Below are 14,063 nucleotides of genomic sequence, written 5' to 3'. Positions count from 1 at the left end.
TGCATTGACCACTGTAATCTATCTGCCGCCTCCCAAAGCCCAAAGACAAAAGGTGGGAATGCATAATTCATAAAGTCCTGCTGGAGCTAAAAGTGTGGCGTCGCTTCGAAGTTGCCTCAAAGGATTTTTAGGGCCTTTCAGTTCACAACACAAGCAAGACCCCCGCCCCGTTCTCATGGTGGAGGAGTGGGCACAATGCACTTCCGTGGCTCGCACACACACTCAAGGCACTACACACATGCACACAACTCGTGAGGTCATTTTATTTGTCGCAAAAATTACTTGACTCTGTGCAATAACAGCAGGCAAAGTGTGGTTATGCACATTCTAAAGTTGTCGTTTCGGCATTTCTAAGTATTATGTGTGGACTCAGTCTTGAGCAAAGCATGAACAAATCACTGGCCAAGTATTATTCTTTTGAATTAAACTGTAATAGCATTTCATAAGAGTTGTTTGTTGTATAAAATTAGTTCAGGCATGATTCTTTATTTCATACATCATTACTTTTTGCCCATTTAACTCAAGTTTCTTTTCAATAAATAAATTCAATAAACAACTCTTCCACTGTGCCACCCTAATAATAACAATAATAATGAATTATAGTCAACCAATCCACACAGTATATACACTAATGCATTGTATTGTTTTTATCAAGTTTCTCAAAGCACGAATAAGGAGACGTTGATTCTCTCTAGTGGACACTAGCTTGAACTGCAGAAGCTTTTGAAATTTACTGTTTCATTCATATTGGCTGCCAGTAAAACAAAATATTTGCACTAATTATGAAAAAATACTATAAGTACTTCGATTATATTTAAAATTGTGTTTTTGCTTCACGTTTCACAGCGTTAATCAATTGCAATGATTGCAGGTTTTTAATCTTCAAATTTACAGAGTTTTACATTTTGTGTTGGCAAATAAATCAGATAGGACATCATTTTCTTGAGCATACTCTAATATGAGATTGCACATTTTCTACCACGTTTTGTTTTACCTAGCAAATAACACAAAATGCATTTATTAACAGCCGTTATTAAAGCGTTTTATTTTGTACTGTGCCTACTTACGTCATATTGCTGCGCCGTGCTGTCAGGAGTCCTTGGCAGGTTAGCTGGGCCTTCTGGAGGTGAAACAACTTGCCTTTGACGGGAGGGCACGCCGACAAAATGCATACTTGGACGCAGTTATATCGAACAGTCGCCACGGTAAGGAGTCCACTTTGCAACGTGACCATATGCACTCGTTGTCGGTGGCAGATGATCGTTTTTCTGTGGTTTGCTTGGTTGCCGCGAACGCCCGGCTCGCCTAGCTTGCCAGCTATGTACGCAAGCATTCATAGTGGAAAAAAGTCCTATTTCTCATTTTGAATGTACGTATCACCAGAAAAAATATTCACTCTAGTGTAAATTACTATAATTTCCTCGTTTTGTGTGATCGATCGGCTTTATTCGGGATTCGCAGACGGTTATTGAACTGTGTGCAAAGCTTACCCAAAAAGTTATTCTTTTTGGTCCAACTAGAATGTTGAATCTGGTATTTATCAGCACTTTTCCCAAATTACTTGATTCTATTTACTCGTTTAATGACACAATTATTCACATGAATTTAAATACAAAAGTCTCTGACACGCCAAGAGTGAATTAGCTTAGCTATGTCTTAGCTAATGTTACTCAATGTGTTGTTATGTAAGGCTGCCTCGACCAAATCCTCATCTCATTAATTTATGAATATGGTTATATTTTAGTAAGATCGCCTCAACTGTGTTTATAAAAACGGAAGTCATCCAAAGACTCGTCTTGTTTAGTCACTACTGTCCATTAAATCATAAGATGTTTATTAGAATGGCTACAAACAATTACTTGTGTATTAAATCTTGTGTACATGACAGCTATATTTCCATATACATTATCACCTTTTAAAATACCAATCACACCAAGGTAATCACTTTAAAAAAATAAAACGTTTGGATCCACCTGATTTGTTTGCAGTTTGTGTTTCCTGACAGCATTTCTGACTAATTTTTATTTTGTCGTCACCCCATAGCGAAGTCATCAATTCCCATGCAAACTACAAGGTGCAGGAGTTTTGTCAGTCCGAACGTATGCTGACAAAGCAGCGAGTAAGATAACACAATCAGCTTCTGTACAATGTTTAACACCTGTCAAAGTACCTGATTTTTTTAAGTGTTGTTGCCTTTTTTTCTGTGCGCAGTCGATGCAGACGTTACAGTGGTCGGTTCCGGTCCAGGAGGCTATGTTGCTGCCATCAAAGCTGCGCAGCTCGGCTTCAAGGTAAAAAAAACCCCTCAAATTTACAGTGTTTGCTGGCTCACAAAAAACAAATGCCATACATTGGCTATAAGGACCAAGCCAGTTAGCAAATTTCCATAGTGATTAGAAAATAAAGCAGGATTTTACTTTTTATCATTATTATTTTTTTTTAGAAATTATGCATTTTTTATGTGTTGTAGTACAAGGTTTTGTCATTGTAGTAGTAGAAAAGTACTTTTGGGAATAATTTGATTTTGGTGCCTTGACAGACGGTTTGCGTGGAAAAGAATGCCACGCTGGGTGGAACCTGCCTCAATGTGGGCTGCATCCCATCCAAAGTAAGACCTTTCAAATTACGATTTTCATTGAGTTCTGTTCTTTCAAAGCATGTATGATAATACAAAGTATCCACACTTATGTTAAACCTGAGGAATTGTGTGCACACAGGCTCTTCTGAACAACTCCTACTTTTACCACTTGGCACACGGCAAAGACTTTGAGAGCAGGGGAATCGAAAGTAAGGTGGAAGGATGACGCCACACGGAAGCCCGAATGGCGGCCCTTGATAAATCCTGTCACATTGTATTCTTTCAGTTTCCGGGCTCTCGCTTAACCTTGAGAAGATGATGGCTCAGAAAAGTGGGGCAGTCAAAGCGCTCACTGGAGGCATTGCACATCTTTTCAAACAGAACAAAGTAGGACCCCTTTTGCTCTGACCCCCTCCCTGTTTTTGTGAGCCCTTGTTATATGGAGTGCCATCCCACCAGGTGACCCACGTCAACGGCTTCGGCAAGGTGACAGGAAAGAACCAGGTGACCGCCTTGACAGCTGATGGCAGCCAGCAAATCATCAACACCAAGAACATACTTATCGCCACTGGCTCCGAGGTCACGCCGTTCCCTGGAATTGAGGTGTGCCTCCCACGCTCCAAATGTCAAATACCCAAGGAAAGTTCAGGTTGGTGAAAAACATTGTCTGTTTTCGGTTTGGCAGATTGACGAGGAAACGGTGGTGTCATCGACTGGTGCGCTGTCCTTGAAAAAAGTTCCAGAAGAGCTGATCGTAATCGGCGCCGGAGTTATCGGTGTGGAACTGGTGCGCACTGTCTCTGCGGTCACCTGGCGCCTCATCAGCCAACGGGACTCCGCTGATCCTTTTTGCTGTCTGTGTTCCCATCAGGGCTCTGTGTGGCAGCGTCTGGGCTCCAAGGTGACGGCGGTGGAATTCCTTGGCCACGTAGGCGGCATGGGCATTGACATGGAGATCTCAAAGAACTTCCAGCGCATCCTCCAGAAGCAAGGCCTCAAATTCAAACTTGGAACCAAAGTGATGGGCGCTACACGGAGGCCTGATGGAAAGATGGACGTGGCGTGAGTAATGCTGTTAGATATAAAATATTTGTTATTATGTTATGCCATGATCATGTACACAAACTAAAAGGGTAATACAGTAAGTGGAATAATAGATGACAGATCATTTTTGCAAATCATTTGAGCTTTATTTCAAGATATTCAAGGGAATTAAACCTGTTAAAGATTTTGTTTTGATAACATACACTTGAAAACAATGTTGGCTCTTTAGAAACCAATGATGTATCAGTTACTTTTTAATGGGGATAATGTATTGGGTGAATGGGGAAAAAAAAAACAAATCTTTCTGCGGTTTTAGCGTGGAGGCGGCGGCTGGCGGCAAAAATGAGACACTGACATGCGATGTGCTGCTGGTGTGCATTGGCCGGCGACCATTCACCCACGACCTGGGCCTGGAATCCGTGGGAATCAAGCTTGACAACAGGGGGCGCATTCCCGTCAACAACCGCTTCCAGACTAGCGTCCCCAGGTACGTGACTTGATGATGTTGCAGACATAAATGGAGGGCCTTGCATATAATGTTTGTACAGCCCCTTTCCCTTCATGTCCATCATGTGATGACGATTTCACATACCATCCTCATCTTTGTGACAGCATCCATGCCATTGGCGACGTGGTGGCCGGGCCCATGTTGGCGCACAAGGCTGAGGACGAGGGCATCATCTGTGTAGAAGGCATGGCGGGTGGCGCCGTGCATATTGACTACAACTGTGTCCCATCTGTCATCTACACTCACCCAGAGGTGGCTTGGGTGGGCAAGACCGAGGAGCAGCTCAAGGAAGAGGTTGGCGCTCGTGCGAACAAAATAACTACCCGTCCACTTGCTTTACATTAGAACAGCAGGCAACATGGTGTAGTTCAATGCTTTCATTAATTAAAAAAATAACATTAGTATAGAGAACCATATTAAATAGGATTAGTATCTTATGAATTACTTAACAGGGGCTTTAAATAACATAACAATAAGTATTTTAGTTTTCTTAATGGATAAAGATGATCTAAAAAAAGAGCTCTAGACCAACTTTTCGCATATTGATTTAGTATTATTTAGATGCATATTGGGCTCCCATCCTTGACTTTGAGGGGCACACAAAATTGGACCTGTGTAATAAATGTTGATAACTGCTTACTAGGTTATCCATTATCTTCCGCAATTTTGGTTTTTCCTAGTTTTTTTAGCTTTGTCAAATTATACTGACAAAGATAATCACGCAATCTGGAGTCACTCTTCATTGTCTGAAATCGATGGTGCATAAAACTCAGATAGATAAAATAATTATGATTCCCTGAAAAGGTTGATCCTGACGATTTATGCACAATGTAGTCCGGAGAATGCTGGCATATCCAGTTTAAGTAGACTGTTATTATATTTCAAATGACTGATTCAAACTTAATAACTTGTTGCTGTTTAGGGTGTTCCCTACAAAGTGGGAAAATTCCCATTTGCTGCAAACAGCCGTGCCAAAACCAATGCAGACACAGACGGGTTGGTCAAAATCCTCAGCCACAAGGAGACTGACAGGATGCTGGGTTCTCATATCCTCGGAACAGTACGTTTTTTGCCGGGTCTATGCTGTATGATTTGCTATACCCCTTTTAATAACGCCACGTTGCCATCTGCTTATAGGGAGCTGGAGAGATGATCAACGAGGCGGCCCTTGCCATGGAGTACGGCGCATCTTGTGAGGACGTTGCAAGAGTCTGCCACGCCCACCCGGTACATTATAGCTGAAAGCAGCTGTCATTAAGTGTTACATTTGACATTTTAGGGAAAATTCAATTCTGTATTCAAATCCAAATTCAAACTACAACCAGGTAGCAACTAAATTGAATCCAAATAAAGCCCCTGGCAGGAATTATGCAGTAAAATTGGACACTTGTTAATCTTTGTTTCATTTTGGGGAATTCAAATTTGTTTAGAATTGTAAAAAAGGAATAATTCAAGAAATGAAAAGGGCTTCCCCATAACACATGCATTTCTTTTTTTCAGACGGTATCAGAGGCATTCAGAGAAGCAAACCTGGCCGCCTCCTTTGGCAAGGCTATCAACTTTTGATCCCCCATCATTATTTTCATGTCACAAGCGGCAGAAACAGAAGGTTGCAATACTATGAACGCCCCACGTTAACGCTTACTCCAGAATACCTATGAGCTTTATCATCAACTAAATATTCGATTAGAACTATATCCAGAGGGGCAGATAAATATGACACTTTTTTTTCTTTTTTTTACAGTGTAACGCGCAAACATTAATCAAAGCATTCGTTCTGAGCATTTATTTATTTTTCTTTGTCCTGTATGTTGGCACTTAGCATGTGTCGCCTTAGCCAAAACCTGTTTGGCTTGTAGGACATTTTTATCCAAATTGCAAATCTGAAATAAATACATCATGTGGTCAAACATGTATGTTTCTGTTTTTTTTAATATCTCATGTTAAAAGACATTTTCTGGGATTTCAAGGCTTTGATGGACATTTTTTTTCATTAATACATTTTTGCGGTGTTGATTTCCACTGAAACATCAGGGACAACTAGATGTATATGACTTCATGGTGTCCACTACAAATATTTTAGACGAACATTCCTTCACCTCACACCAATCACAAAGAACCAACCACTGCCATCTATTATAGTAGATGGAAAATTGTGATATTGTACAATGGCAAAAACAACACACAAAGATCCCCAGTACTTGTGTCTTGGAGAATGTCAGAAGCCACTACCTCTCCTTCCACAAAAGAAAATAACAGAAAAACCTTTATTACCATAATACTAATTATTGATTCCTAGGTTTTTCACATAACAACCTCCATAGGTATGTAGCTAGCATTCATCACATGAATTTTATTTGGGAATTTGACAAATAATATGTCTTCTATTTAAAAAGCATCAACTGCCAAGAAACCAGATAATACATTCTAAAATGCTTGACATAGTTCTCGTATACAGTCGTACCTCTACTTACAAAACTGATTGGTTACAGAACATGGATTTTTTGTTAGTAGAGCAGCATTTTATATGTAAATTCTCTAAATGTCTTTTGAGATATGCAGCTGTTTTGCCAATATATCTCTATTTTCAGATGTAATTTCAGTTTTTCCACTTGGAATTTTCAATCCTTGACACCTCTCTGGGTTTACCTTGCACTCATCATTTACCTAAGATAAAAACAAACCTTTTAGTGTGTACTGAAAAGGCGTGACACTTGTGCTGGTCTTGCAGGTGAAAGTTGAAGCTCTGCTAAAGGCAGAGGAGAAGCGAGAAGAGATAAAAAAAAACATGGTTAGAAAATGGACATGATGGATTCAGGTAAAGTTATTGTTATCAATATAATATCTATGTTATATATATCTTGGCCATTGCGAGATTGTTTTTCTTGGCTTTGTTAATATCATCACCCTAATTGCTTTTTGGGAATGTTGTCTGATATTATTTTTTATATGCTTTTATTTCAAGTGAATGACAACACATCAGATGCCTGCACCAAACTGAAGTGTTGAACACGGCCTTCATCAAGTGTCACACTTTGCCGTTTAGAACAAAGTCAACAACCGAGCACGCTACACTGGTTCTAGACAAACATTTTGTGTGCACTTGAGAAGGATCAGGATGTGTTTCTCTCACAATCCTAAAACAGATCAAATATCAAAACCTATTTAGACCGTAACCTTATTCTTTGTGGTTTCCACCCAGTCGCAGGCACTTATTTTTTTACCTAGTTAGAGGGCAAACAAACATTAGACAAGCCCTAGTGCTATTTTGTCTAAAACCTGAATTTACTTAGACTACAAGTCTACAATCTAGTACAGTAGTCTGACAGCAATCTATGCAGTTGAAGTAACTTGGGATTGTTGTCCAGGAAATTCCTGGCATTTAAGGAGAGAGAGGATGCATTTGTGCACCCATCAAACATTCTTTAAGATGTTTTGAGCTTGTTCTCTCCATGCTGAACCCAGCTTCCGTCCTTTCTTGCTCCTTCCCTTCGTTTGTCAATGTCCCAGCTGAGTGAGTGGCTTCACAATATCTGTCTTCAACATGCAGGCTTTCTGGAATATCAGTGAGTAATTTTAATGGTTTTATTCATCTTTAATTTGGTAACTGTGCTGGCGAAAATGAATGAAAGAGTTGATTTTTGTCAACAATACAACCTGTTTTTTTTGTTGACAGAGGAGCAGTTCCTCCTCAGTTCTTTTAATTGCTTCAGTTTCACCAAAAAAGCACATCATATTGTGTTTAAATTTAAATTTGTATAATGTATTGATTGTTAAGACGTTTAATATTACTGCTGTGAATCTTGAGTGATCACAATTTTTGAGTTTTAGGTTGGTCAGCGTGTGACATTGTGTTAGATTTGCAGCACTTTTTAGTCAAACTATATTTATTTTGTTGACATGTAAATGTGTCACAATTCAACTTTTCAGGGGGAAAGATACTGTAATACTGCTACTGTAAATTTATGTCATATAATATAGACATATATCTTCTTTTTCAATGGTTAATGTGAATTAAAATTAAATATATATTATACTGATACTAATAATGTACAGCAAAACTTAATCTGAATATAATTACACTCTCAATGGGAGCCAATAAAATACATTTGAAAAATATTACAAAACAAATCTGCACTTTACCCGGATCGAGAACCCTGGGTCTATAAAATGGAGGGAATGACAAAAATATATCAGTGATATTGATCATTCATTATTGCTTAAAAGGATTCAGTCTGACTATAATGTCTACATTGTAAAACCTTTTGATAGTCTTCTTATTTCACATTCTTTTCCCTCATCTTCCTAATGTCATTGCCAGGCATTGTTCCACGTTTAGATATCAGCCCACCTTCATTTTCATTCATCAATGACATCTTCGATACAAACGAAACAGCCAGTGGCTTTGTACAAGGAATCATCGATGAAATTCCATGTTGGTAACAAATTCATGGTTATAAGAATATACCTATACAACGAGATGTAGTAGGTAGGCATGCTAAACCTTTGAGAATTAACTGATTGTGTTGCATGTGGTTTTGTGCTTATGTTTCAGTGCCTCAATGGGCCATCTATGTGTTGGCGATATTGGCTGTCATTGTAATCCTGCTTCTTGTGTTATGCATCTGTATTTGCTGCTGCAAACACAGAAGGAAGAAACGACAGAAAAAGCAGCAAGAGGCTCTTGTTAAACTGAAGCAATACAGTGGACAAACCAACACTGAGCATGTAAGCAAAATGTTTATATAATCATAATTATTTGTATATATTTGACTGATTTAAAAATTCAAGGAACTTTATAGTTAAATTCTTCCTTTTGTTTTGGCACAGAATGTGATAACTGAAGTCCAAATAAACCCTAAAACCTGAAAAAAGACCACAAAATATATTATATGTAAATAATATTGTAAGATTGCGTGATTATGAGAATCATTTGTCATACATTTGCTTTTGCAACAAAGAATGCTTGCGTCATAGAGAAATTTAATATACAGATGGTTCATTTTTTTAAATGTATTTATTAATAGAGGCTTTATTAAGGATGCTAAGATGTAGACGTGGTTGGAAAGTTCAAGTTCATCACAATGTGGTGGCCTGATGAATTTAAAAACATGTCTTGTTATGTCTTGGCCAGGGTTTGTTATCTGAGATAAGCTTAAAACTCCACCTACATACACATTCATGCCGACCAAACTCATAGAAAACAAGAGGGTCTGTGATTACTTCTAGTTTGGTGGTCCTAGTCCGGTCTTCTGTTTATTTCTTGCAATGAAGGTTCAGTTTTGTCCTGTACTTTGATGTATGTTTCAAGTCTTTTTGTTGGTTAGCAACTTTGATTATTGGTCAGGGACTATCATTGATTTGGCACTTTCTAATGTTTACTTTTTGCTATCAGGTTCAACTCGGCACAAAGGAAGTGCAATTTGTCACCAAGCAACAACGAGGGAAATTGCTGTACTCGCTAGAGTTTGACCCCACTCTCTCTGAGGTGAACAAAATATTTTGACCCCGGGCCCCAAGAGCCTTTACACAATAAAACAGACAAACCCATTCATTTTGTGTATTTAGTGAGGGGTGCTATGTGCTATTCTAGAGAGGCATTGCTCTGTCAACAGAAAGTGCCTCCACTGGGAGCTGGTGGATAGATATTGCTGCTACAGGAGTATTAACAAGTATGAGAATAAGGGCAAAGTGGGAAGACAAAGAAAAATTGGATAAAATCAGAACAAAAGAGTTTAGGCCTATAACTCAGATATTCAAGACTTGATCGTGTTTTTTTTTTTGCTGTAAAAGTTCTGGCTCATTGGTGTCTTTAGCTCAAGGTGGGCGTGAAGCAAGCTACCAGTCTGAAGGCCATGGACCTGGGAGGGTCTTCGGACCCCTACGTCAAGGTTTACATCCTACCTGAAAAAAACAAGACATGCGAGACAAGAGTCCTGAAGAATACACTCAATGCCACCTTCAATGAAACCTTTAACTTCCAGGTATAACATGATAACAATCAAATTTACAGCTTGCAGCCAAAAAGATCATGCATAGTATTTCTTTCTTTGTAGCCTTCTACTATTTACACCAAAATATAAATCCAGTAATCAAGAGCTCCTATTTAGGCTATTTTACACCATAAAAGTTACGCCCAAAATCCCAAAACCCAGTCACTGGTAACTTTGAGTACAATTTGCCTTATAAACCTAGAACCTAAACTCAGTTACCTGAAGTTTACATCTCAGTAGCAATGATTCAAGTGAGAGTGTACCCAAAAATTACTATACAATGAGGCAAATACATCTAGACAACATCCTACAATAGTTGGACTAAAAACTATATCTCATTCCAATCCATTCACAATTGAACGGATATAGAAAGTTAGATTGGAAACTGAATCTGCCTATAGAGTGGAACCCAGTCCAAGTTTAACTATAACCTAACCCTAGTTAGAATGGAATTTAAACCTACTAAGTAGATTGCAACAGTGGTTAACGTGAAACTGTTTTTCAGTGGTTCAAATCTTAGTCAAAAGATGGGGATTTCTTTGTGTCAATCAAAAATCCATACATACCATGTACAATGGTCATTGGTCAAGCATATTAAAAAAAAAGACCAATACCAAAATATAGCTGTAGATTAATTGAAGTGTTTTGATTTTGTTGTCAGATGTCCAAGGCAACGTTAGTGGAGTCGACAGCTGTACTCCAGGTTTTCGACTTTGACCGCTTCTCTAAGCACGAGATCATTGGAGAGCTACGTATAAAATTATCACAAGTGGACTGGAATCACGTCTTGGAAGAATGGAGGGACCTCCGCGAGCCCACCAATGAGGAGGTTGTACATAAACCTACTATACTAAAACAGTAAAAAAAAAAAACATATCTAGTTCAATCCTATATGCTTTAATCCCAAACCTAGGTAGACCATTAATATGAATTTATTGAGACGAGATCTGAGTGCCCAAATAAACATCTACTACTCCTAACTCTATTTTCAACCAAATTCAGGAGGAGAACCTGGGTGAAATCTGCTTCTCTCTTCGCTACGTTCCAGTATCCAGCACATTGACGGTCATTATCCTGGAAGCCAAAAACCTCAAAAGCACAGACATCAACGGAAGCTCAGGTTAAATATTCACCTCACCACAAATTTAATCCTCTCCCAAAAATGACTTTAATCCTCGAATCCAGCTAAATTCAAACGTCCCCTTCAGCAGAATATGACTGGCTGATTGGACATTGCTTTGGCTATTAGATCATTTTCCATTTCAGTTGATGTGGTTGGATTTGTAATTTTACAAGGATTTGGATTTTTTTCTACGATCTGTTGTGTCTTTGGTTTTAACTTGACTTGGGTTCTAGTCCAGCAAAGTTTATGTACTAGTTAAACTGATATGTGATCTAGGCAAGATGTTGTTTGAGTGCTGGTGCCTAACTCAACCAGCAATGGGCAGTAGGCAGGGTTTACCCTGAACTGGTTGCCAGCCAATCACAGGGCACAAGTGGACTAGCAACCAATTACATACACACTCACACTGAGGGACCATTTTGGATTGTTCAATCAGCCTACCAAGCATCTTTTGGGGATGTCGGAGCAAACTCCACACTGGAAGGTCAGAACCCACCAAGAATTCAACATCTTAACTCAGAACTGTGAGGCAGGCGTGCTTACCACTCCTAAACCGTCTCGCCCATGTTTGAATACAGTGTAAAAAAAGGTATTAGAAACGATTCTGAAATTGGATTGGTTTAAAAAGAAACCTACATTTTAAATTTCTGTGTACTGCAAGGTGCCAGCACAGTATTCTTAAAGACTCTGAGCAGACTTCAAATAATCCAACACAAAATGGTTATAATGAAAACTGAAAGAATAAAAACAAGATGCTATTTAAGTCTTTCTGATCATTTCAGCCTGCACAGCAGGCTCTCAAAGGTTCTAGGCAATGCCACTGAACTAACAGAACTAAAGCTAATGCAAACTCCCAGAGGCAGAAAATGAAGGCAGGGCATCATATGACATAGGAGAGAAAGCAGTATGACTCACCAAGTTTGTGCCATTTAATGCAGCAATGTTTATAGTCTTGGATATCTAGGCCTGAATGTAGACCAGGAAGGGGCTTATACTTGTTTAATTCAAGATTCATGTGTCATCCTTTTATTGAATTAGAATCAACAGTTGAACTTTAGCCTTATATCATTGAAAATAATATTGGGTTTGTTAGTAGTAATTGATGTTTTCTTTTGTGCTTTTAAGATCCCTATGTGAAGATCCAACTAGCTATAGACAAGAGGAAGTGGAAGAAGAAAAAGTCAACCATCAAGAAAAACACACTCAATCCATACTACAACGAGGCATTCACATTCAAAGTGACTTTGGAGCAAATTCGGGTATGAGACTATAAGATCGATAAGAACATATATAGCAATTTTTCAAGTGTAATGCATTCTTTTGCCCTTCTTGCCTTCCAAAAATTTATTTTTCTTCCTATGCAATGGTGATGCTCCCCCCAAATTGAAAGAGTTACATCTTTTAAGGCCATTCTCATGCCTCTAAAAATATATTGTTTTGATGGAAAACTAAAATGAATTCACCTGAACCTAAAACCAGATATCTGTATTCCACTTTGCAACTTACTACCAACTCCACTGCACATCAGTGTACGTTTTAACACACCCGCACTAATTTATGGTCTACATCACTGATGTCAAAGTGGCGGCCTGGGGGCCAAATCTGGCCCGCCGCATCATTTTGTGTGGCCCGGGAAAGTCAATCATGAATGCTGACTTTCTGTTTTAGGATCAAATTAAAATGAAGATTATAGATGTATATTATATTTCCCAGATTTTCAACCTTTTAAATCAATAATTTCATTTTTTTAATCATTTTTTTCTGTTTTTAGTTCAAAAATAATTTAGTAATATCTGAAAATTATTTTCTTTTTTCCACTTTGATATGGAAAATAATTAAAGAACTACTGTCATCATGAAAGATTGCATTTGTGCTTCCCCAGCGTGTCAACCTGGTGATTTCAGTGTGGGACCATGACTCAATGACGCCCAATGACCCAACAGGCAAGATCTTCCTGGGGTGCGACGCACCAGGCAACCAGTTGAGGCACTGGGCCGACATGCTGGCCAACCCGCGGCGACCAGTGGCCCAGTGGCACACGTTGCTGTCAACAGAGCAAGTCAACGCCGCCCTTCCTCTCAAGAAAAAGATACCGTTTGCCAATGTTGAGAAAGTTCACCTTCTGCGTGAACTAGCTTTAAAATGAACCACTAAGTAGTTCAGGGAGTTCATAATTGAATTTTTTTAATGATCTAAAAACTAGATCAGAGTTGTTTCTTTTCTGCACAATGTGCATTTATGACATAGAGTGAGTTGATTTTTTTTTCTTTTTTAATGCCCAAAGGAATATATAATGTTTTAAATGGGTTATAATAGTAAAATATTAAAGGAAAACTAGGGCTTCTATTTGTCAAGTCAATTAAAAAGTAAAAGTGTGCTTGTCCAAGGCCAGACACAATTATTGTACTGTATTTATTACATTGGGGAGCCTTAATATTTGCTCTGGAAAGTAGAGTAGGGCTGTCAAGAAACGCCTATTTAAACATGAACTTGAGTATTTGTCAATAAGTTGAAGTATTATCCTGTTGATTCTCCATGGCAAGCAAGTTTTCTAATGTGGTAAAACCTCACTTTATTTTATTTATTTTTATATTCTGGAATTCACTCCAGGATTCTTTTAAACTTGACTCTATTTAGTCATTTAAAATAAATTACAAAATGCTAATTTAGGCCCAGTTTTTAAATTTTGTAAGCAAAAGAATTTTCTCTATAATAGATGATTTTTAAACAGTATTTTTTGCTGTTTGTATGTTTGATGTGAAACATGTTTTCTGCCAAATATACATATTTTTGTTACGGCCACTGTAAATACTGTAA

The 14,063-nt window shown here is 38.4% G+C and overlaps 2 protein-coding genes across 2 annotated transcripts; both read left to right on the top strand.

The window, feature by feature from the left end:
• Positions 1–1,038: 1,038 nt before the first annotated feature.
• Positions 1,039–6,040, top strand: LOC144215956 (dihydrolipoyl dehydrogenase, mitochondrial-like). The gene is made up of 14 exons (XM_077745187.1): positions 1,039–1,205; positions 2,044–2,119; positions 2,212–2,291; positions 2,540–2,608; positions 2,718–2,787; positions 2,865–2,965; positions 3,038–3,181; positions 3,264–3,365; positions 3,450–3,640; positions 3,939–4,109; positions 4,235–4,424; positions 5,053–5,190; positions 5,268–5,357; positions 5,631–6,040. The coding sequence occupies exons 1-14, from the start codon at positions 1,167–1,169 to the stop codon at positions 5,694–5,696; spliced, it is 1,527 nt and encodes a 508-aa protein (XP_077601313.1). The 5' UTR covers positions 1,039–1,166; the 3' UTR covers positions 5,697–6,040.
• A 1,176-nt stretch (positions 6,041–7,216) lies between these two features.
• On the top strand, positions 7,217–13,929 carry LOC144215601 (synaptotagmin-2-like). Its single transcript, XM_077744650.1, has 9 exons — positions 7,217–7,696; positions 8,452–8,565; positions 8,686–8,858; positions 9,526–9,618; positions 9,947–10,114; positions 10,785–10,952; positions 11,126–11,243; positions 12,372–12,505; positions 13,129–13,929. The coding sequence occupies exons 1-9, from the start codon at positions 7,675–7,677 to the stop codon at positions 13,390–13,392; spliced, it is 1,254 nt and encodes a 417-aa protein (XP_077600776.1). The 5' UTR covers positions 7,217–7,674; the 3' UTR covers positions 13,393–13,929.
• Positions 13,930–14,063: the final 134 nt, after the last annotated feature.

The sequence above is a fragment of the Stigmatopora nigra genome, chromosome 22, assembly GCF_051989575.1.
Source record: "Stigmatopora nigra isolate UIUO_SnigA chromosome 22, RoL_Snig_1.1, whole genome shotgun sequence".
Classification (NCBI taxonomy): domain Eukaryota; kingdom Metazoa; phylum Chordata; class Actinopteri; order Syngnathiformes; family Syngnathidae; genus Stigmatopora; species Stigmatopora nigra.
The sequence above is the reverse complement of the archived record's forward strand: the minus strand, read 5'-3'. Positions and strand labels throughout refer to the sequence as shown.